At 38.5% G+C, this 23,010-nt stretch overlaps 1 protein-coding gene across 1 annotated transcript in view; it reads right to left on the reverse strand.

Moving 5' to 3' along the window:
• LOC126233282 (baculoviral IAP repeat-containing protein 6) overlaps window positions 1-9,885 on the reverse strand; it is a 321,293-nt gene extending 311,408 nt beyond the window's left edge. The window contains exons 1-4 of the mRNA XM_049942854.1: window positions 9,670-9,885; window positions 6,620-6,801; window positions 6,400-6,534; window positions 4,117-4,370 (exon numbers count right to left, since the gene is read on the reverse strand). Of these exons, the coding sequence (XP_049798811.1) occupies window positions 4,117-4,370; window positions 6,400-6,534; window positions 6,620-6,801; window positions 9,670-9,847 (749 nt within the window). The 5' untranslated portion in view covers window positions 9,848-9,885. The remainder of the gene's footprint in view (window positions 1-4,116; window positions 4,371-6,399; window positions 6,535-6,619; window positions 6,802-9,669) is intronic.
• Between the last annotated feature and the right edge of the window lie 13,125 nt (window positions 9,886-23,010).

Here is a 23,010-nt window from a genome sequence, read left to right on the forward strand (position 1 = left end):
AGGTTGAACCGTTAAACATACAAAAGTTCAAACAATTCGTGCCATATATCCTGTGCAAATCGGCATGGTGCCTGGTGGGAATAACTTTGTTCATTCAAAAACTGCAAATAAATATATCATGACCTATCACAACCATTTCCATTGTGATTGGTTGTCACACCTTTTTTGATCCACATATAGCGTGCTTCGTCATTTGGCCACTTGTAGTGCAAGTTCGCACTTTCATTCACTTTGCACTGTTCAAATGCTTTTGGTTTAAAAACCGCACCAATTAATTATTTTTTCATGCTGATCAAAGCGTCTTTCGAGCATTTATTCCCATTGTTGGGTGTAGCTTCTCTCTCTCTCTCTCTCTCTCTCTCTCTCTCTCTCTCTCTCTCTTTAATGTTACGCAAACAAACAATGTGAGTGATAGTTTGCGAGTGTGTGGTTTTCTACTTAAATGAAGAGGCACAGCACCTGATAACCTCAGAAAGACATATGTAAACACCACAAAAAATAGTTACTTAAATATTTGCACTTGCCAATGAGAAAAAAATTCTAAAAAACATGTCGAGCTATGCATGAAAAATACATAACTGGTGCAGTGTTTCACTACTATTTAAATAATAAATGACATCTTCAGGCTTTCCAAAAACATGTATTATGATGTATGAAACAAGAGTCAAACGTTTCTACTTCCCAGACAGTTATCAGTTGTAGCGGGACTTTGAATTTTGCCGCGCTACACTCGTTCCCTCAGATAAAAATATCCCGTCGCAGCGGTATGAGTGCTCGACGGCAGAGAAAATACCAAAATTGTAACCTTTTTTGTTTTCTATTCGTTTCTTAATTGTATCTTGATAGCCGAAGCTTAAGGCAGATGTGATCTGACGAAGACGTAAAAAAAAATAAAATATACCTATTAGCTAGTCTTGATCTGATTTTAATGTGTAGACATATTGGGGAAGTTGTTAAGAAATTCGGAGGATGGAAGTAGCAAAGTAAATTAAATTGCATACAGTATCAAGATGATTTTAATTGGTATAAATTAGTGATTCCTGGACGATTGCAAGATTTCGGAGCAGACTTTTCACGCAGAAATGAAGGAGATTTTTGAAGACCTGGACGCCGCACGAAAGAAGACAAGTTAACCTGGTAAAGGATGAACTCTTATCTACGTCATTTCCCCCTGTCAGTTACATTTTGTTATTCTCTGTTCTTTTTCAATACTTTTTGTAGTGGAAATTGGTTTAACTTTTGCTCAAAAACGCCACAAGGACCACCCCAACAATAGCTTTTCTGTAATACGAAGTCCGATTTGCTTTTCATTCTTTCCCTTTTTTCACGGTCATTTACGATTTTAAAACCCCCTTTTTATTCACGATTCCTTCCCACATTTTCAACCCTTTTTCTTTTTCTTTTCTTCTCTCTTCTTATTTATCTTTTTTATTAACCACCACACAGTTCCCTTTACATCAGCGATGTTTATTAGATAATAAGGTAGTCATTGACAAGTATTTGAAGCCAATTATGTACATAAAGTGCAAAAATGCTAGGGGGTATCCTATACGTAACTTTTATGGCATAAAACGTAATTTCCCACATTTTATATTTTTCCATATTTCACATCATTTTTTTTAAGTCCCTCAAAAAGTGTAAAAGCAGGATTTCACTGTAATGGATGTCAGCTTTTTAAGATGATGTAATGATGTGACTTCTGATGTATATGTGTGCAAAAAGAAAATATTTTGTGTCCATTATATACTGAAATATAGGTTCGTGGTGACATGCTTATGTGTAGAGTAGCCCAGTCCCTAGGTTAGGTTGATAGTTAACAATTTGCTTGCAAGTTAGCGAAACCCATGAATGCAAACAAAATCTTAGTTATGATAACATACTGGTCTGATGTATAGCCAGAGGTCTAATTTGGCCCAAAAGGTGACCCTGGTGTGGTTGTATGTGGGCAAAAAGAAACAAGAATTCTGGCAAATCTCATAAGTAGGAATACAAATAAATGACATTGCAGTAAAAGATCGCAGTACATTACGTGCCGATAAAAGGTCTAATAAAATGCACATAATTTTTCCAGCTGAAATATCACAAACTCAGACGTGGAGGTAAACATCACACACAGATTCCACAACAATATAAAGGAACTGTAATGAAATACTTTCCCCAGCATTTTGGTGGGACTCCGTCAATTATAAATGGGACAAAGATAAATCTAACAATGCGGTTCGACAAAGTTAGTATTACAGAAGACAGGATTAAGAAAACATGAACTCTGACCACAGATCTGTGTACAAAACTATGTGAGGAAACTTGGCAATAAAAATGCATGTGGTCTTAATACACACCTATGTGATCTGTCTGGCTCAGTGCAACTTCCTCATTCTCTCATTTCCTGACTACTGGGAATGAGAGAATTAGTTACTTGTGCTAGAACTGGAATATTAGAAAAATATTTACACACCTGAAGCCATATACAATCTTTTAGGTTAGACAAACACCTCAATAGGTCCAATTACCGATTTAGTGTGCACGGAGTGTGAATATCTTGCTCACATTAATTAGTGAGGGGAACATTTGTCCTTGTCAATCAGACAAAAAATGTATCAATAGTGCAAGAATTTGCAGTTTGTTAACATTAATAAATGCCTACATGGAAGCTATGTGAAATAAGAGGTGAACAGCAATGAATTATGAATTCTTAAATTCGCAGATAAGTCATAAGATCAGCACTGGATCATGTGTTCCCACATTTCTTTACAATCCAGATAAATATTCCTCGAGGTCAGTTTCTCCAAGTCTTGTCATTCTTCTGTAAATATTTTTTTAAGGAATTTGCAATCATGACTTAGTATACTGACTGTTTGGTAACATATACACCTGTCACACACACACACACACACACACACACACACACACACACACCTCAGGTCTGAACAACAACTTCTAATTTGATTTTTACGTTGTTTATAAAAGTGGAATCTATTACATGTGAGATATAAACAGAGCATGGCATAAATAAATATAGGAATCAGTCCATCATCAATTAAGTGTATCACAAAACACTCAGAAAAATGAATACTACAATTGAAATGTAACTCCAGCAAACATTTAGGAGAATCAACAGGCTTAATTAGAGTCCTGCCTGGAAGATGTGGTGGCAAACACAGCCTAAACTCATTCAGACTCCATCGAAATCAATTCTTTGAAGACTAACATACACGAACTGGTACCTATGCTGAGCTACATAATTTGAATGGCTGTAACAGCTATACTCAACTAGATGAAATTTTTGAACAATTACAATGGCTACTTGCAAAAAGGACATTCTGAAACAGTATGTGACACAATCCACACCAATCAAGTCATATTTTTTTGATAATGGGTTGATTTTAGTGATTACTTAGTTAAGGTAATTCAGCTGAACATAATGCAGAGTTGAGGAGCCACAATGTGTGTGTCCTGTGGTTGAACAAACATTACGAGAAAGACCGGTCATAGATCTTGCAGACTGACAGTTCACACAGTTCTAATTACTAGCAAAAGCGGACTGCTGAGCATAAATCCAGGAGTCAATATGCTGCTGCTCTTCTTCTTTAGGCATTCTGCTGACTGTTTACATGTCACATGAAACAATCAACACAAATGCCAACCATTCAATGTAAGAAATTGGAAAATCACTTGAACCAGGACCAAATAAGGAAGACAAAACACTATTTTAAGATGATGATGAAAAATGTGGGCACTGAGAAGTACTTCCATTGGAATACAGTTCACTCCTTCACTCCACAAAAACAATTACAAATTACAGAGAAAAGAAAATAGCTAGTTGGAAAAATGTAGATTATTTTGTTTTAAGTTTTTCCCTCCCTCCAAACTGCCATAATGCCATGGAACAAGACACTATATTAGATAATTAACTATACAGTAGTAGTAGTAGTAATGGTGATAAAATAACAAAAACAATTTGTTTGTGTGTGTGTGTGTGTGTGTGTGTGTGTGTGTGTGTGTGCGCGCACACACACATGCCTGACATTACTTTAGGGCCTTCTCAAATTATTTCCTTTTCCTCTTTTTTTTTTCCAGCTAAATTTGAATCTGTGGAACTTTAAGATGTATACTTACTTGTAATTCATATGAGGCCATTTCACAAAGGTGTCTCGACGCGCTGCCTCGCTGAACATCAGCGCACGGTCCGTCACAGGTGGGCTCTCTGCAGCTAAGGCCGGGGGCACAAGCAAGCAATTCAATCGTTCGCTCACTGCTGAAGCAATTGACAACGCAGGTATGTGCTTGTTCTGGCGCTTCAGTTCTTGCACCATGCCCGCACACACAAGCTTTAGAGCACAATGTGGCAGTTCCAGGCATACTGAATTCCACTGAAACAATTACACAGAACTTGCTAGGTAATTTGTTTCTGCTGTTCAACATACACTTATACCTTTACATCAATTAATATCAATAATAGAAATTCCTTTATAACACATTAATGACACTAATATCCTCACACACTTATTTTGATTTTGTTGTTTCAATGAACAAGACAGCTATGGTATTGTGGTCAGAACGAGAGAGCTAGAAAACAGCAGCTGCTTTTATGAGAACTGTTCCAGTTGACAATCATTTCCAAGATTGAAATCCTCCTGAAATACCATGTACTGCTCTTTATACATAGGGCAATGTCTTCTAGAATACACCTTCATACTACACCATTAAAAATATGTTGTTATTTTTACTGTGTGTCCATTTGGGAATCTTTCATTTGAACTCAGATGTTGGAATGTGCATATGGAAACAACTAGGGACTACTCTACGACTTATCAGTTAAAATTCTGCTCTGAAGACTAGCTGGGAAAAAAAGGTTGGTAGTAGTATATACTCCAATTAAAATTACTCTGGGACCAACAAATTGCAGTGGCGAGAGGCAGTGCTGAAACCATGCAACCCAGCCATGCTTCACAAGTCACTGGGGGTAACTACAAAACAGCAGTACAACAAGCACATGGCAGTCGAGAAGAAACTATAGTTGGCTGCTGGCTGGCTCTACAGCTTGTCTTGCTGAAACCTCAGTCACAAGTAACTTTAACCATTGTACAGACAAACCTAATAAAATTGGGTTGTTGCAGCTGCCCACACAGATTGTCGTAACAGTGGACCTGCAACTTTTCTCTTCCATTGGAGGAATCAATGAGAAACTAGTGCTAAATAAACATTGTCATGATGTGGTGCATATGAAATTACATGATGGCATGATGGAACATATTGTGCAGAATACTGTCATATAAAACAGAATATTTCATAAAATTTAAACTGTACTCCTAGGTACCTGCTTAATCAACACATCGAAAATCTGGACATTCTGGAAATACCCTACAAAGTCTTTGTGATGATCATAGCACTACCTTACCGATCAGTTCATCATCATAGACAGTTTTGCTTCAGTCATAATTGTTGGCTCCAACAACTCATACCACACTATAATATTGGAATATAAACTATATCCCAAGAAATCTGATCATATTCTGAGAAACATATGATACAAGTAACAAGCACCAAAACCAGTAACCAAGTAATACTCCACAACAGCCAGATCAATAATCATCAATGTCACACTCTTTGTGTCAAAAACATAGGTAAACAACTTCTTTATTCCATCAAAACAAATTATTAGATTCAACAATTTCCACTGGCCATAAACTGGCACCCTATTGGCTATGACCAATGGAAACAAATTGCCAGTAACAGCACATAGCGGAAGAACTGCCAAACATCCTAAGTGCAATTTAGCCCAGATCATCTGCTAACTATCATTTTGTCTTAATAGCCATCTGACCCCCAACAGTGCACAGCACACAATGAGGTCAAGGGATTCTCCTCGTACCTCCCCTGCCACCCACCTTGAACAGATGAATGTCCTACCTTCAGAATCTATGTGGACACGTCCCAAAATCCCTGCTTTTAGACAGACAATGTTCCTCAACTATGCCTCACTATGGTTGCTAACCAATGCACACAGTTCACAGAACCAAAACGTAGGGAAACCTGACCATCCTCCCTCAAGAACCCAAGGGGAACAAAATCCTTTCCCAGGCACAACTGGTCAAGTTCATTGAAATACCAACCCTGCAGAACATGGAAGCATGCTTGGCTTTATCAATGTGCAATAAACGTGGCAAGCATCACCTCCTACCTATGGGGTGTTATGGCTTGCCACACATTCATAGCTATAGAGTATGTTACTGGTACTGGTCTGTTATTGTCTCAAGAGCTACCTGAAACCAGATATGAATACATTATACAGCATTCTTATCATGGACTGCAGTGAGTATAGTGAGCACTGCTCTATAAAACACGCAAGTAACAACAATGACACTGTTCCTGTGAACTGAAAACTAAGCTTCAACCTACCTTTTGTGCTTTTGTCCCCTTTTTTGGTTTTGCTTGACCCTCCTTTATTTTCTTTGCCAATTCCTGCAGTACTTCTGCCGTTTGATCTACTCCGGGTAGCTCTATACACCGAAGGCTTTGTTGTAATAAAATGGCCTGCAATATAAAGCAGAAAGGTGATTAAACTATTACACTTTATTCGGCATATTATTTTTAACATAACAACAATTTAAGATTTTACCTCTGATAAGAGTAGCTCAATTTTAACTATGTCATCTGGTTTCATAAGAGGAGTTTGGAGGATGGAGTCAAGAAACATAACTCCATTGTAATCTCTTCTAACACCCAATCCTCTTCCATCAGTGAACAGGATTTTGTCATGTCCATGCAAGTACGTTCCACAAAGGTTACCTCCAGGCTTGGCTGATAAGACGAGAAGCAGTTACATAAATAAATGAGTAATTAAATTTAAACTGAATATAATTATGCAAAGTCTAATGTAGCAAGAGCAATGAACATACAAGAAAGTTTGTACTGAGATGCACAGTACGAAGAGGGCTCTTGCCAATTAGTGACGTTCACCAGAGCTTGTCCACTAGATGCATTTCCACGTTTAATGCCGTTCTTTTTTCTTTGAGCTATTTCAGAGAGAGAGACGGGGAGGGGGGGGGGGATGAAGAGGAAAAGAAATAAAATTGGTGCAGTGAAACTATTCTTTCCCTCAATGTAAAATTACATTTGCTGTCTTAGCAGCACACTGATCCAAACACATTTATATTCTGAATAACTCATGAAATAGGATTTTAATGGAAAAGTACGACAAAACTCTCTTTCTGTTTTGAAGTAGGTGTATCACAGAAATATACATACAGCAAAATCAGAAATTCAAAATTAAATTTTAACTTTTTCAGTAAAATTTGCAGCTGAGACTACATGTACAATAATCAACACTCACTGCACACTACACAAATGCGAATTTCCTGAGAACCTCCCCATAATTTTACTCTATGACATAACATAACACTGCCTAAACATTCATTATGATCTTTAACACACAAAAGTGTATATATGGAGCAACAGGCACCGAGACACAATCACTCTTTCTCATTGTGATTCTGATATATTGCTCATGGGAAAAGACCTGCTGCTGCAATCTCATAGGAAATATAGCAGCAATTATACTGGTTTACTGTGTCATAAAATTCGGACTACACAGTCACATTAAAAATTCTAAAATTTTCAAAACCTAAGCAAATCCTACAGATAATTTCAAATAAGAAATTATAAGTACGCATAGAATTTTAAATGAGGTGATACACCAGAAGATACATAATTCTCTGCCAGAACAGTCAACTCTGGCCAGATTGTACGAAAATGTGTAAAAATTGACAGGTATAAGCCACAACTTTACTTTCAGCTGTTCTGAAAGGAATACAACCAACAGTGTTGGATTGCTTTACAATCTCCTGACTGCAGCAATAGCAAAATAAAAAACTTCCAGTGACGGTCATCTTTCGCATGGCAGTACTATTTATATTTTGTAGAACACTAATTAGAATGTCAGACTTTAACATTTAATTATCAGAATTTTTGTATCAAAATCTCGTTCAGGGATACCCAACATAAATTGTAAAGAAATCATACCTTCTGCCAGAATGAATATATATTTAAGCAAAGAAACTCAATTAGCTAGATACAGTATAATTACATTTACATAGATGTGACTCTTGCAAAACATGAAAACCAATTCCAACATTAAAAAAACAAGATTTCTTCAGATACAAATGAAGCAACAATACATAAAAAATTAACTTCCTACCAGACAATACAATGACAAGACAGGAGCTCTTAAACATAAGAGAAATAATAACAATATAAATTTCCTGTAAAATTCATTCAAGCAACTCCATGACAATATTGTCAAAACTCAACACCTTGCTAATACAAACAAATCCCTAAAACATTGACAAAGAAATTATTAGAACACTGTGATAGAAAAACTGGAAATTTTGTTCATATGTTAACCAACTATTTGGCATGGATTCAGACAGAAAATAAAAGATTATATATTTTTCCATTTGATGACAAATCCCTTAAAAAAAGATAAGCTTTATGAAGGAGCAACATTTACAACCACAACATGTAAGACGACAATACAATGGTGGGGCCTAATATATGGAGAACAAAATAGATGGCAATATGATAGACTTTCCAAGAGTAAACACAATGTCTAATTTAACGGAACTGCATTACCAGACAAAATTATCTCAGTTTCTATATTCCACAACCTTTATGTCCTCCTCTGTCACTACAAAGCTTCATAATTTAAAATTTTGGTGATATGCTGGACAATGGCAATAACTCAAACAAAAACAGAAAGGATCATCTAATTGTAAAAATTAATGTTAGTCTCACTTTTCCAACAAAAGTATAAAATGACACATCCATTAATGTCATCCACTCTGATAGTAGTGTTACCAAGTATACTGATGCAATGGTTTTCCATTATTGACGTTACAGTTTCGCAAACACATTTTTTTTGTGAATTTCCAATACTCTAGGAGCATATTATGGTACTGTAAATGAGAATCTGGAGAGAAGTTGCAACTTACGTTGTAGGCCTAATGTATGATGAAACATACGTGAGGTCACCCATAAAATAAACGGATAGGGGACACCTGAACTGCTAATTTAAAGAGAAATAAAAATTAGGTAACTGGCAAAACATCACGTTATTTTATTTGCTGCTTTACACAAGTGAATGGAGCCAATCAAAACGTTGTGTATCTGAGAACAAAGCAAGTCACATATTTGAAGAATAACCAGGGAAACTTTTGGTGTACCATGCACTTAAAGTGATAAAAAAACAAAATGTCATTAATATTATGGAAGAAACCTTAGTACTAGTCGATTTCGAAACCAAACCATAACTGGTTGTCATTCGTGTCCCATGATCTCACATGGTTTCGAGGTGTCACCGATTACAGGTCATGGCGCAATACTTAAAAATTACACAATCTCAACAAATTTCTTAAAGAAATATCTTCAAGCAACCACAATGTTTTCACTTCTACGAGAAATGGAGCAAAGGAAACTTGCTTACCAACATGTATGAAAACAACACAACAAATGACTCTTCTGGCATCAAATACACTCGTTAAATCACGTGTCCATCTTTACCGAGGGCAACGAAACTGTTTCACTGATTGTAATGCAAAGGAACTGTGAAGGCAAAACACTCAGCTGCAGCGCAACACATTCTGAACCGGAGCAAGTCAACGTGTGACATACCTGAAAGCGAGCTCCTCTGCAAAATTACTCCAGAATTGACGTCGAGCACTTTAACTTCTGAATCTCTAGTAAGAACAAAAATAATATTCAGGTGTGGGTGATATATAATACTTTTAGAGTCTGTTTCCACATTCAAATAGCCGTCTTCTTTTAACTTCCACGGTTCGTCATCAGCCATTTTGCATCTCCAATCCTCGCCCCCGCACTACGTTAGTCATGTGATGTTATGTTCAGTATAGATTCCAATTCTTCGAACGAAAGTCAGATCTGTAAACGACAACAACACGTCTCTAGCAGATGTACCGAACAGCAATAAATTAAATTACAACCACAAAATTACATACGTAACGTCTCAATGGTCTGACATTGGTTATGAATTTGTAAACAAAGATAACATACACAAACACTGACAATTTTATACTGGAAGATCTTCCAAATACTCTCATTGCAGCGATCGTAATTTTTGGTTCTTCAAACCGCATAGCTTATTACGATGGCGCCGCAAATTGGGCTAACAGCTGCCTAACAGGTGAGAAAAAACTTCCAAAAATAGGAGTTCCCACGCCTATGATGCTGTGAAGAAACAGCTTTCACTGACATCCAAAAAAATGAACAAATCAAAAGGTTGTTAACGATGAGACAAATTATACTCCATGGATGTATGAATCAAAATGCAATGGTCAGAAAAAATTAATGACTAAGTGAAGCAAGCTGCAGATTTTGAATTAAGAATAAACTGTTCTAAAATTATTTATAACTCCAACTGATCATTCGTTAGCAACTTGGCGTGTGCAATATTTTCGAAGTTACCAGATAGAGGAAAAAACGTATATTTTAGATTATAGATAAATGCCTTTATCGACGGAATTTCGTGTCTGTAAACCAGTAAATAGTACTCATAGGCGGAATTTACAACTGTGACTGAGCATAAGCTCAGTGTCGACAAGGGCGTGGACTTAGGCGAACCAGCTGACAGTGGTAAAGTTTTAGGTGATACTTTATGTGTCAGTTATCCACGAACAGACCAACCACTGTATCAGGAAATGACGGAGATTCATCATCAGGATTCAACGCTTGCTGGTGTCATCTGTGAGCAGCACCACTGCAAAGCAGTGGCAGTGAGCAGCCTCCTTGTCGACAACAAATGTCTCAACAACAGTCAGGAAACTGAAACAGGAATCCGCTTTGCTTCACATCGTACAGGTAGCAAGACACCAAAATGTACATACTACCTCATCTCCTCAGCTTCAGACTGTAAACAGCGAACCAACACCTCATGAAGCTGTTATTTATACCGTTGAAGTTAGTTTTCGCCCTCACACTTCCAAGATAAGTGTTCAAAAACACAATGAAAACTTGAGTAAGGAGAAAAAATATTCAGAGACTGATGAGGGACTTTCCTATGTGTTTATAGAAAGTTGTAACCAAAACATTGGGAGACTTCATCCTATTGTCTTTGCAAGCTCATATATAGTGACCCAGCAAGTGTGGCCGAGAGGTTCTAGGCGCGTAAGTCTGGAACCGCGCGACCGTTACGGTCGCAGGTTCGAATCCTGGTTCGGGCATGGATGTGTATGATGTCCTTAGGTTTTCACAGAAATAAACTTCTTCCAGTTAGGATGACACCTGTTGGGTAAACATTATCTGTAGAGTCATGCTGTTTTACAGGCTCTACATCCTACCACACCATACATTATAAGTGTATCTACCAACTCTCTTGATGAGTAATGTTCCATCTTTAACTATGTATCATGCACAATACAATGAATTATAGTAATGAATATTAAATATCATACAAACTCTCGACGTTGAGCTTTCCTTTTTTTTGTTAAAGGTACATTCATATATTTTTTAACAATTAAATCACGCAACTTACATTGAGTCTTGGGTCAAGCTATTACGAGTGCCATTTGGTTGCAACTCGTAAATGTATTAATAAAATAATGTATTATTAATGTTGGTGTGCCAAAATAGATCCGATCAGGACAAGGCCAAGAAAACAAAAGGTGCCTCTCATTCTTCCAACCACCTGATGATCAAAAATCTTCAAATGTTTCCAGTGGCTGCATATAGTATTTATACAGCCGTGGACTATATCTATAGTGGGCCGTGTGATAGTGGCACATTATAGGTTTTGTGGAAGAAAATCTGGCGAGGTTTAACTTCTATTTTATACACGTATGTGTTGACCACATCTGGTCGTTTGATAAATACTTGTAAATACTTGGACAAAACACCATAACGTTCATTACGTTCATCATGTGTGGCAGCTATGGTTTCTGATAACTTATTACTAATTAAAGTTTCAAGTCCTCAAACTCGTCATCAGGTGCGTATGTCTCTGTCAACATCATCAGTGTCATGTATTAACTGAATCTTGTACACTATACAATATTTATCAGGATCCTGGTATCCAGGTCAATTAAAATTTCACTGCCCTTATCTCTAAGTATACATTTACGTTGGGAGAAGTCAATAGTGCCCTCCTTCCCGCACAATATGTCTAAACCTAAAATCCAATTACTTACCAGGTTTTGCATGTCGAGGAATGGCCATTGTACGATTCCTTGACTGTAGCAAATACCTTTATCTTAGCCATAGAAGACTTATTGCCTATGGCAGTTAGAATTTTACAGTTCTGGACCGAATACTCTGGTACGGGTTCTAAGTCACAGATTTTCTAGTGAAAATCATAGGACAAGACACAAATTTTTGTATCCTGCCTGGAGGGCGGCACGTGGGTCTGCTCCTGTGAACTAAAGGGTAGGCCGCATGTAGGAAGCGAGTAGGAGAAGGTGAGGTAAAAATCTTGGTACTGCTTTTAATGTAAAAGTACATTTAATAGAGAATTTAGTCAATGACATATATGTAACTTTTGGTAAAGATGAGCACGTAGATGCGAAGCTGGATGTATCATAGCTAACACAGGCAAAATCTGTAGTGGCTCCCCCACTATGAAGATGAAACAATGTTGGTTGGTCATCAGCTGAATCTGGAGCGGCGCTCGTAGAGCTGCTCAGCACGAGCTAGATGGCGCTGTCGTCGGTGTCGGTGTCATAGTGCCAACAAAAGAACTTCTTCCTACGCCGTGGCATCGTAGCTATCGATACCACATCCCTCCCCCCTGAAACCACACACTGTCGTTGAGTAGGGCTTCCGACGGCAGGTGGAGGGACCCAGAGGGGGCGAAACTGAGGGGGCGGACAGCGAAGCTGCTGGGCCGTGTGGTCCACTGACGACACCGAATTGCTCGTGAGGGGGGCGAGGAAAACGCCTAGTGGAAAACCTGCCTAGCCCGCGTACCGCCACTGGGTATGATCGGATGAGGAGGAGGTGCAACAACCTCCATGGGCGATGGCGACAGCGGCGGCGTGACAGCAGCCTCAGTGTCCATCGGTTCTGGCACCACAAAGGAACACGGCGGCGAAGGCGGCGACGGCGGCGGCCGGAGGTGGGGCCGTGGCGGTGACGATAGGCGCCCGCCTGTTGCAGGAAACCGGACCGGCAGCGGCGGCGGCGGCGGCGGCGGCTGCAGGAGCGCCCGCGGTGGAGGGGCGAGCGGCGGAGGCGCCGTCGACGTAGTCGTGGGCCGAGGCAGCGGAACCCGCGAGGCATCCAGTTCTGCCGGAAAACAACCAGCGGCAGAAAACCGTGGTCGGCACAAACAGATCAGTTATCTGGTTCCGATGTCGCTTGACAGTGCCGGAGGGGCCAGAAATGACAAATAAGGTGCGGCCAAGCTGGAGAAGAATGCGCCCTTGCTCCCAGCTCTGCTTGCCAGAGAAAGCGCAATAGAACACCTGATCATGTGGCGCCAAGCCAGAACTAGGCAAGGCCGGCCGCTGGTGGCCGAGCGGTTCTGGCGCTACAGTCTGGAACCGCGCAACCGCTATGGTCGCAGGTTCGAATCCTGCCTTTGGCATGGATGTGTGTGTTGTCCTTAGGTTAGTTAGGTTTAAGTAGTTCTAAGTTCTAGGGGACTTCTGACCTCAGCAGTTGAGTCCCATAGTGCTCAGAGCCATTTTTTTTAGAACGAGGCGAAGCAGCAAGAGCGCACAGCAGCGGGTGCAATAGCTGTAGGAGCGACCGATAGGCGCGTCCATGTAGCAATTCCGCTGGGTAACGGGTGCCGCGCAACTGTTAGCTAGATGAAGCAAGGAAAGCCCAGAGTGCGAGCTCGAGAGAGTGCGTTGCATGCAACTAGCAACATACGTAAAAAGCGTTCAGCCTCGCCATTCGACTGGGGGTGGAATGGGGCTGAGGTCAGATGGCGAATGTCATTAGCAGCAGAGAACTCTTTAAACTCGGAGGGCACAAATTGGGGGCCATTGTCGGAGACAATAAATTCAGGAAGGCCCTCAATGCAGAAAATAGATGTCAAAGCCCGAATAGTACTGGCAGATGTAGTAGAAGACATAGGTACAACAAAAGGAAAGTTGCTGTAATGATTAATGACTATCAACCAGCGGGTGTCCCAGAAAGGACCCACAAAATCAATATGAAAGCGCTGCCAAGGCGCCGTAGGAGTCGGCGACGCAAAGAAGCGCTGGTGTCGAGCAGAAGAGCGAAAATTAGCAAACAAATTTGGAATTTGTTTATCAATGCCGACCCAAGTGCAGTGACGACACGCTAATTGCTTCATCCGCACAATACCCCAATGACCAGCACGCAGTGAGCTAAGGATTTCCGACTGCAACGAACAAGATACAACCACACGAGACTGATCATTGTCAGTTTGTAACAAGATAACACCAAGGTGTAAAGACGAGTTGTGACGTTGCGCAAAGTAATGTCGAATAAGTGGATCATGAATCTGCGTAGCAGATGGAGGCCATTGAGTACGAATAGAGTATACTGCAAAATAGTCTGCAGATAAGCATCGCCGGCTGTCGCGGAAGCAATACGACGAAAATCCACCGGAAAACCATCGGCTAATTCCTTATCTTGCGAATCACTGAACATGGATGGCAATTCAGAAGAATCAGACACTTCGTCAGGACCGATAGGGAGACGAGACAAAGCATCAGCATTGCCATGCTGGGCCGTAGGCCGAAACAAGATTTCATAACTGTATTTAGACAAAAACAAAGACCAACGTTGCAACTTTTGTGCAGTACGTCCAGAACTGGCTTTGACAGGTGAAAAAACGACGTCAAAAGCTTATGATCGGTGACCAAATAGAACTTTCGACCGTATAAAAAATCATGAAACTTTGTCACTCCAAATACAATAGGTAAAGCTTCTTTCAAAAGCAATCGGGCGATCGACAGAATTAATGTGGTGCGAGAGAACCGCTCCGATGCTGTGAGAAGATGCATCGACAGCCAAAACAACTGGTTTGGAGGGATCGAAAGGAATCAAACGGCGATCATTCAACAAAGCAGATTTGAGATTGTGGAAAGCAGCGTCACATTCCGAAGACCAAACAAAAGGAACGTTCTTACGCTGAAGGTGATGCAAAGGCGCTGCAATCTGCACTGCATTTGGTATAAACCAAATATAATATGTAGTTTTGCCCAATGCAGACTGAAGTTCTTTCAAGTTTCTGGGTGCTGGCAAGTCTCTAACCCCACGGAGATGTGACGGTGAGGGCTGGATATCCTGTCCGTTAATCATGTGTCCTAAATACTGAATCTCAGTGTGAAGAAATTTGCACTTTTCTCTGTTACACTTGAGTCCTACCTGTAAAAGTACAGTAAATAAGGCACGCAAATTCTGCAAATGTTCATCAGGGGTTCGACCAGTATCAACCATATCGTCCGGATAATTTGAGCAACCAGGGACAGTGGCACACAACTGCTGCAAGTAAGATTGAAAAATAGCAGGAGCCGAAACACAACCAAATGGAAGGCGGCAAAACTTGAACAAACCAAGGTGGGTGTTGATCACAAAATAGCGCTGCGACCGTTCGTCGAGCGGAATTTTAATCAACGTACAAACAGCTGCATGGGTTCACATTCGATTACGCTACTGACTGCGCTACGCATTCAGTATCGTAATGTCTTTCAACTGCATTATATACGACGCTGAGAAAAATTCAAAGCCGATTATCTTCGTATATTCATGAAAAGCATTCAGAACAGCCTATTTCTCGGCACGTTTTAACCGTGTTCCACGCACGTGTTTCACTATGCAGCCTCAACCATTTTCATACTGCACATTAACAGCGCTGCAGAGGCTGTGACTGTACACGATTTTTAAAATAAAAACTACGTATCTAAAGCGTGATTAATAAAAACGTTGATGGCTGTCAATACATTTGAATATCTTAAAATTTCATTTAACGTAACTTTGTAATAAGATACCTAATACATAAGTAGGACCTACTTCCAAGAGTGTAACAACACCAGTGTACGTGTACTGTGGCGTCTAACCAATCATCGCATTTGTGTTTGAATACATTAGGTTTATTCTTATGATGAACGGAGTATAGCACATGTTAATGCGGCAGTGCGATGCATGCAATCGTCACATGAGGCACAGGCTAGAGCTAAATTATGTACAATATGTCTGTTTTGGTGGTCAGTGTGTGTGCTGTTCATCTTTTGCTACCTGTTCCAGTGTAGAACTGACACCCTAGTTCTTTGCGAGACTGCAGCAGAACTGTATGCGCTGTTGTAATACATGCATTTAGACTGGCGATAGTCGCTTTAGATTAGATTAGATTAGTTTTTCGTTCCATAGATCCGTGTTGAGGAGATCCTCGTGGATGTGGAACATGTCACTTTTTTTTTAGCTGAAATAACAATACTAATAGTATGAATATACACAATACATCATTTGTTTCTATTAAAAAATTCGTCAATGGACTAGAAGGAGTTGGCCACTAGTAAGTCTTTCAAGCTCCTTTTAAACTGATCTTTATTTGTAACTAAATTTTTTATGTTTGCTGGCAAATTATTGAATATGAGTGTTCCTGATTAGTGGACCCCTTTTTGAACTAAAGTAAGTGCTTTTAAGTTCTTGTGCGGATCCGTTTTGTTCTTGGTATTGTATGTATGAACTGAGCTGTTTGTTGATAAAAGAGATATATTATTTAGGACAAATTTCATGAAGGAGTAAATGTACTGAGAGGCAGTAGTTAGTATACCCAGTTCTTTGAAGAGGTTTCTACAGGATGTCCGTGAATTTACTCCACAAATAATATATATTATACGCTTTTGGGCTCTGAAAACCTTTGTTTGACTTGAAGAGTTACCCCAAAATATTATACCATATGACATTATGGAATGAAAGTAGGCAAAGTATGCAAGCTTTTTCACTTTTATGTCGCCTATGTCTGCTAACACTCGAATTGCAAATACAGACTTGTTAAGGCGTTTCTGCAGTTCTATGGTGTGCTCCTCCCAACTGAATTTATTATCAAGTTGTAATCCCAGGAATTTAAGACTGTCAACCTCTTCTATCTTCTCTTCTTCGTACTTTATGCATATGCTGGGTGGAAACCTCTTACAGGTTCTGAATTGCATATAGTGAGTCTTTTCGAAGTTTAATGTCAGTGAGTTGGCTTTAAACCATTTATTAATATCCATGAAAATATCATTAGCAGATCTTCCTCGAACTACACTCGACAAACTATTTATTGCAATACTTGTGTCATCTGCAAACAAAACAAACTCTGATTCTGGCAGTGTGACTGATGAGAGATCATTAATGTACACAAGAAAAAGCAACGGCCCTAAGATGGATCCTTGTGGGACACCACATGTAATTTCTTCCCATTCTGATGATGACTGATGACTTAATTCACTAGTCCCTTGAACTGACAGCCTTTGTTTCCTGTTAGCGAGGTATGACTTGAACCATTTTGCATCACTGCCTGTGACACCATAGAATTCTAATTTATTTAAAAGGATGTTGTGGTGTACACAATCGAATGCCTTTGACAAATCACAGAAAATACCTGCTGCTTGTAACTTGTTATTTAATGAATTAAGTACATTTTCACTGTAGGTGTAAATAGCCTTTTCGATATCAGAACCCTTCAGAAATCCAAACTGTGTTCTTGATAATATGTTATTTGTGGTCAGATGGTTGAGAAGCTGCGTGGACATTACTTTTTCAAAATTTTTGAGAATGCTGGCAAAAGTGAAATCGGTCTGTAGTTTGATGGCATCTCTTTACCCCCTTTCTTGAATAGAGGCTTAACATCTGCATATTTCAGCCAGTCAGGAAATGTCCCAGTTATAATAGACTGAATACACAAGTAACTTAGAATTGTACTAAACTCACAAGAACATGCCTTAATTAACTTTGTTGATATTTCATCGTAACCACTAGAATGCTTTGTTTTTAAAGATTTTATTATGGAAGTTACTTCTTTTGGTGAAGTGAGTGACATATTCATGTACCTCAAGCTATTTGTAAAGACTAGTTTCAGATATTCAAGGTCATTATTTACTGATCCTGACAATCCCATTCTATCAGTAATGGATATAAAGTACTTGTTAAATAGATTTGCCACACTATCCCCATCGGTTACTAATGTGTCATCTACCCTTAGTGCTATTTGCCCCTGTTCCTTTCTTATTCTACCAGTCTCCTCTTTCACTATATCCCATACTGTTTTTATTTTGTTCCCTGACATTGCTATCTTCTTCTCGTAGTGCATTTGTTAAGATGTCTGAATTACTTTTTTTTAATATTTTACAGTATTCCTTGTATTTAGTTAAATCATCAGCATTGGAGCTATTCTTGGTCGACAGATACATTTTCCTTTTTGTCGTACAGGAAATCTTTATTCCTTGTGTGATCCATGGTTTTATTATAGACTTCTGTTTAATTTGAGTAACTTTTAGAGGAAAACAGTTTTCAAACATGGTACTGACATTTTTCATGAATATTTTATATTTTTCATTCATGTCATGAGCACTTTAAACTTCTTTCCAGTTCATATCTTTGAGCAGTTTTCTAAAACACTCAATTTTTGGTTGATTGACTACTCTCCTGTACTCAGATTTAGCAGTCTTCATAATCTGCTTAGAATTTACATCTAAAACAAGGAGCTGCATGTCATGATCTGATAGTCCATTTATTACACGTTTTATGTTATGATTTTGTTCCTTTGATTTGTCTATAAAAACGTTATCAATGGCTGTCCTTGAGGATGTAGTGATCATAGTTGGAAAGGTTACAGTGCGAGTTTGATTGAAAGACAACATTACTAACTGCAGTAAATGTTTACTGGAAGATTGCATTAGAAAATCTGTATTAAAGTCACCAGCAATCAAAATTTTTTTTCTTCCTGTTAAATGACCCAAAAGAGCTTCTAGATGATTTATGAATAAATTATAACTTCCTGCAGGTGCTCGGTAAATAGTTACTATTATATAGGATCTGCTATGGAACTCTACTTCTGTTGCACAACGTTCTAGATGCGGCTCCAAACAGAATTTATTAATGTCAATGTTCTTGAATTTATGGCAGTTTTTAATAAATGTGGCAACTCCTCCTCCATTCATATCTACTGTGCAAAAGTAGGAAGCTAGCTTAAATCCTGAAATGTCTATCATATCAACAACTACTATGAGCTACATTGTTGTTATGCAGTCTACACTGTGTAAGTCCATAATACAATAAATATGCATTTCCGGCCTTTGGTTCACTATCTCAATATATATCCTGATTTTGCTTATCGAAGGAAGCTGTACTTCATCTTTTCAATCTGGTATTTGAGAACCTGGAGCATATGACGGACAACCAGTGGTAGATACAGAAAAATGTCAAGGAGGGAATGCTTAAGATATCTGGAGCTACCTTTACTTTTACTGTAATAAGAAATGCAAAGTTTAAGAAATTTCTATTAAACTACTTGAGAAATCGATTCAATCGAGTCGAATGACGATAGAAAAGAAGAAACAGCACGTGGGCTGACTGGCAGGGGCAGCGTGGGTGTCAATGTGGGAGGCTCCGCGTGCCCCCCGTATGTATCCAATACTGCGGACAGTTGAGACTATTTTTGTTTTTTAAATAATGCGGTTTGTTTACAATAATATGCATTTGATGTCAGTACTTAACCAATTCTGTCGTGCTATTTATGTAAATCAAGCACATTAAATTGCCAATTCGTGAAACAGTAGTCTTTTTCATCCGGCATGTGCTACAATTCCTGCAGTAGTGGAAACAACTGTTTCGTTTTATTTAGCAGACAGACTTTTGAAAAATCTGATTTTTTAGGCTTTTATGCTTGCTCTGAGTTTCTGTAGTTGCTCTGAACATTGCTCCAGAATGGCAATGTCCTCAGACAAACAGTTTTCAAATGTGAAGCAAAAACAGATTTTCTGACAATCCCCACTTTTTGAGAATTGGATTTTTTATGCTAGCTTTGAGCTGCTGAAGTTGCCCTGAACGTTGCCCCAGAACAACAATGTCTTCAGCCAAGCAGTTTTCAAATAGGAAGCAGAAAGAGATTTTCTGCCAGCTCCCGGTTTTTGAAAAATCGATTTTTTTATGCTTGTAGTGAGTTGCTGTAGTTGCTCTAAACGTTGCTCCAGAACAACAACATCCTTAGACAAACAGTTTTCAAATGGGAAGCAAAACAAATATTCTGCCAGCCCCCACGTTTTGAGAAATCTGATTTTTTATGCTTGCTCTGAGTTGCTGTAGTTGCTCTGAACATTGCTTCAGAACAATAATAGTATTGGACAAATAGTGTTTAAATGGGTACCAAAACCAACCATCAATTTTTGAAAATATGGCCTTTTTTACACTTATTCAGAGTTACTACAATTGCTCTGAACAACAGTGCCAGCAAATAAATGATACTGAAATAGGAGGTAACAAAAGTGAGAGATTTTTGTATAGGAGGTAAAGGGAAAAAATACTTTAGAAAGCTGCAATCCTATTCCAAAATGGCAATCTTCTGAATCAAATCTTAACCAGAAATTAAGTGAGAGGTATCATGAGCTTTCACTCAATTTGTATTGGTTACTGTCTCACTGATGAGGGATAATTATCAGTGTAAGAGCATGCAGGAAAGGCTACATGCAGATAGTCAATTATCTTCACATTTTTTAAAAAAAATTTACATTTTTATGTCATTTTAATATACATATTTTTGAAATTGTTATGTTTGTTTTAGTTTTTATAAGTGAACATAATTTTTCAATTTTTTGGCTTCCTTCAATCAGTTACATATGTCTGTGGTGTTTAAGAAGTAATTATCTCCTCCTTAATTGTGCATTTTAGTTTGTTTTCTTTCTTTAAATTTTTTACATTTTTCACATGTTGTCATTTTCAACATTTTTATATTTATAGGAATATATTTTTCACTGGAATAGAATAATCGTAATAACTTTAATGTTAAACGAAAAGTGAAGTGTTTCCAGTTTATTTCTTTTATCCTTTTGAAGAACTATTCAACTCAGTTTCAGAAAAATGAAATGACTGACTTTAGTTGCTATGTTAAACCTACAATTAATGTTACTGTAATCATTTACTTATGTTATCCTTGCTAATTTCCTTATTGTCTGTAATTGGTAATTTTTCTGAAAGTTGTGTCACTTTCTGAAGGTGCCAGCTTCAGTAAAAAAAGAATTAATGCATTGTGTTGGTGTTATGCTGTGTTTATATCCTGACATGAACACAAAAGACTGGTTGATCAAGTGTCTTCAGTTATACATGTAGATCTTATATTGTTATCATTAATTTGAAACCAGTCTTCACCAAATTTAATAAAGGGAGTATAATAACCTATTGATATTACATTGCAGCCTATGTAGTAATTAACCATACCTACCAAAGGGTATGTAAATCAGCTGAAAGTCATAGTATACGGAAATGTTTTGATGCTCACTGTGATGTTTGTATCTCCTATGTGAAACTTCCTGGCAGATTAAAACTGTGTGCCCGACCGAGACTCGAACTCGGGACCTTTGCCTTTCGCGGGCAAGTGCTGGAAATATCTCCTATGTGCTCGAGAAACAAATGCAGGAGGTATTTGACACTTACTTCGAGTTGTCAGTTACAACTGGAACATATTTTACGTGTCTCTCATGTATTGCTGAGCTCGATAGCTTCTGATAATTTTTCGTATCCCTGTTTGCTAATCGTTGTAAAGTCTAAGAGTAGTAGTTTGCCCTTAGTACTCTCTCTCTCTTTTTCTCTCACATCTCACACATTTTTCTGTCAGATCCCCACTGCACTCATCTTTAAAATCCCATTTGCACAAATTACAAATATTTTAATTGGCATCAATGGTATATACCTGTATTTCCTTGCTTAACTAGGCTTGAAATGCTAAATAAGAGTCGTGCTCATTCAATGTAAACCTGTTTACATGATTATATTTTCACAAAAAGATTTACAAAGTTGAAACCATCTGACGATGTTGTTTGCACTATTTTCTGAAAGCTATCATAAGTACATGCGATAGCCAGTACTGCACAATACTGTCAAATCCACAAGTATTAGTCACAACAAATCTTTGGGCTTTGTCCCTAATAGACTCCAAAATTTTACCATTCAGTAGAATGCTGGTATAGACCTATCTAGTTTCACAAGATGTCGCCATCCCTAACTCAGACATGAATGTAAGTATCTGCACTTAATGTTTTGACGCCATTTAAATTGCGCCAATTGTCTTCAAGTGTTAACTCATGTAAGTCTCCTATCAAAGAGTCTACTCCATCTTCCGTAATACAGTTTCCTGGGTGTTCCGTTATCACCTCTGATTTCTTCACCTCAGTGTCTTGTAATGCAATTTCGTTCACTTTTCTAAAGATTATGCAACATTAAACGTGCATTCGATAAGGTACTGACTGACATTTCCACTTCATGCTGTTTATGGTAGCCAATACTGGATTGGTCAGCGTTTATTGAGTCATTCTTTTCCTCCTTTGGCCGAAGTCCTGATAAAATTTCAAATGATTATTTACGAATTTGTTAATTCTCACTATACGAATCTCATTTTGTAACAAGTTATGTTTCAAATCATTGAACTCACCCTCTGCTGCAGATGAGGTGACATTTAAAGTCCCAAATTGAGATATGTGTGTCATAACACCGTAATAAAGGGGAAAATAATGGAAGATTGTTTTGATGCGTCGCACTGTAGCTGGACATAACAGGGATTGGTATCATAATCTGTCTGTGCTAAGTGCCCACATTCGGCTTCTCTTATGACCACCTTACCTAACGAATCTGACCCTGCAACAATCCCGGATTCGTTATCATGGCTGTTGTTGTTGTCATCGAAATACTCAAGTGTTTCAGTCTCTTGCTCATTTTTCATGGCACTTTCTTCGGTTTCACCTATTTTGAGGATGTCCAGTTCTCCTCACATTATGCAGCACAGTTTCTTAAATACTTTCTCAGCCAAACAGAGATAGTCGTCTCAGTGTA

Source organism: Schistocerca nitens, chromosome 1 (genome assembly GCF_023898315.1).
Source record: "Schistocerca nitens isolate TAMUIC-IGC-003100 chromosome 1, iqSchNite1.1, whole genome shotgun sequence".
NCBI classification, from domain to species: Eukaryota; Metazoa; Arthropoda; class Insecta; order Orthoptera; family Acrididae; genus Schistocerca; species Schistocerca nitens.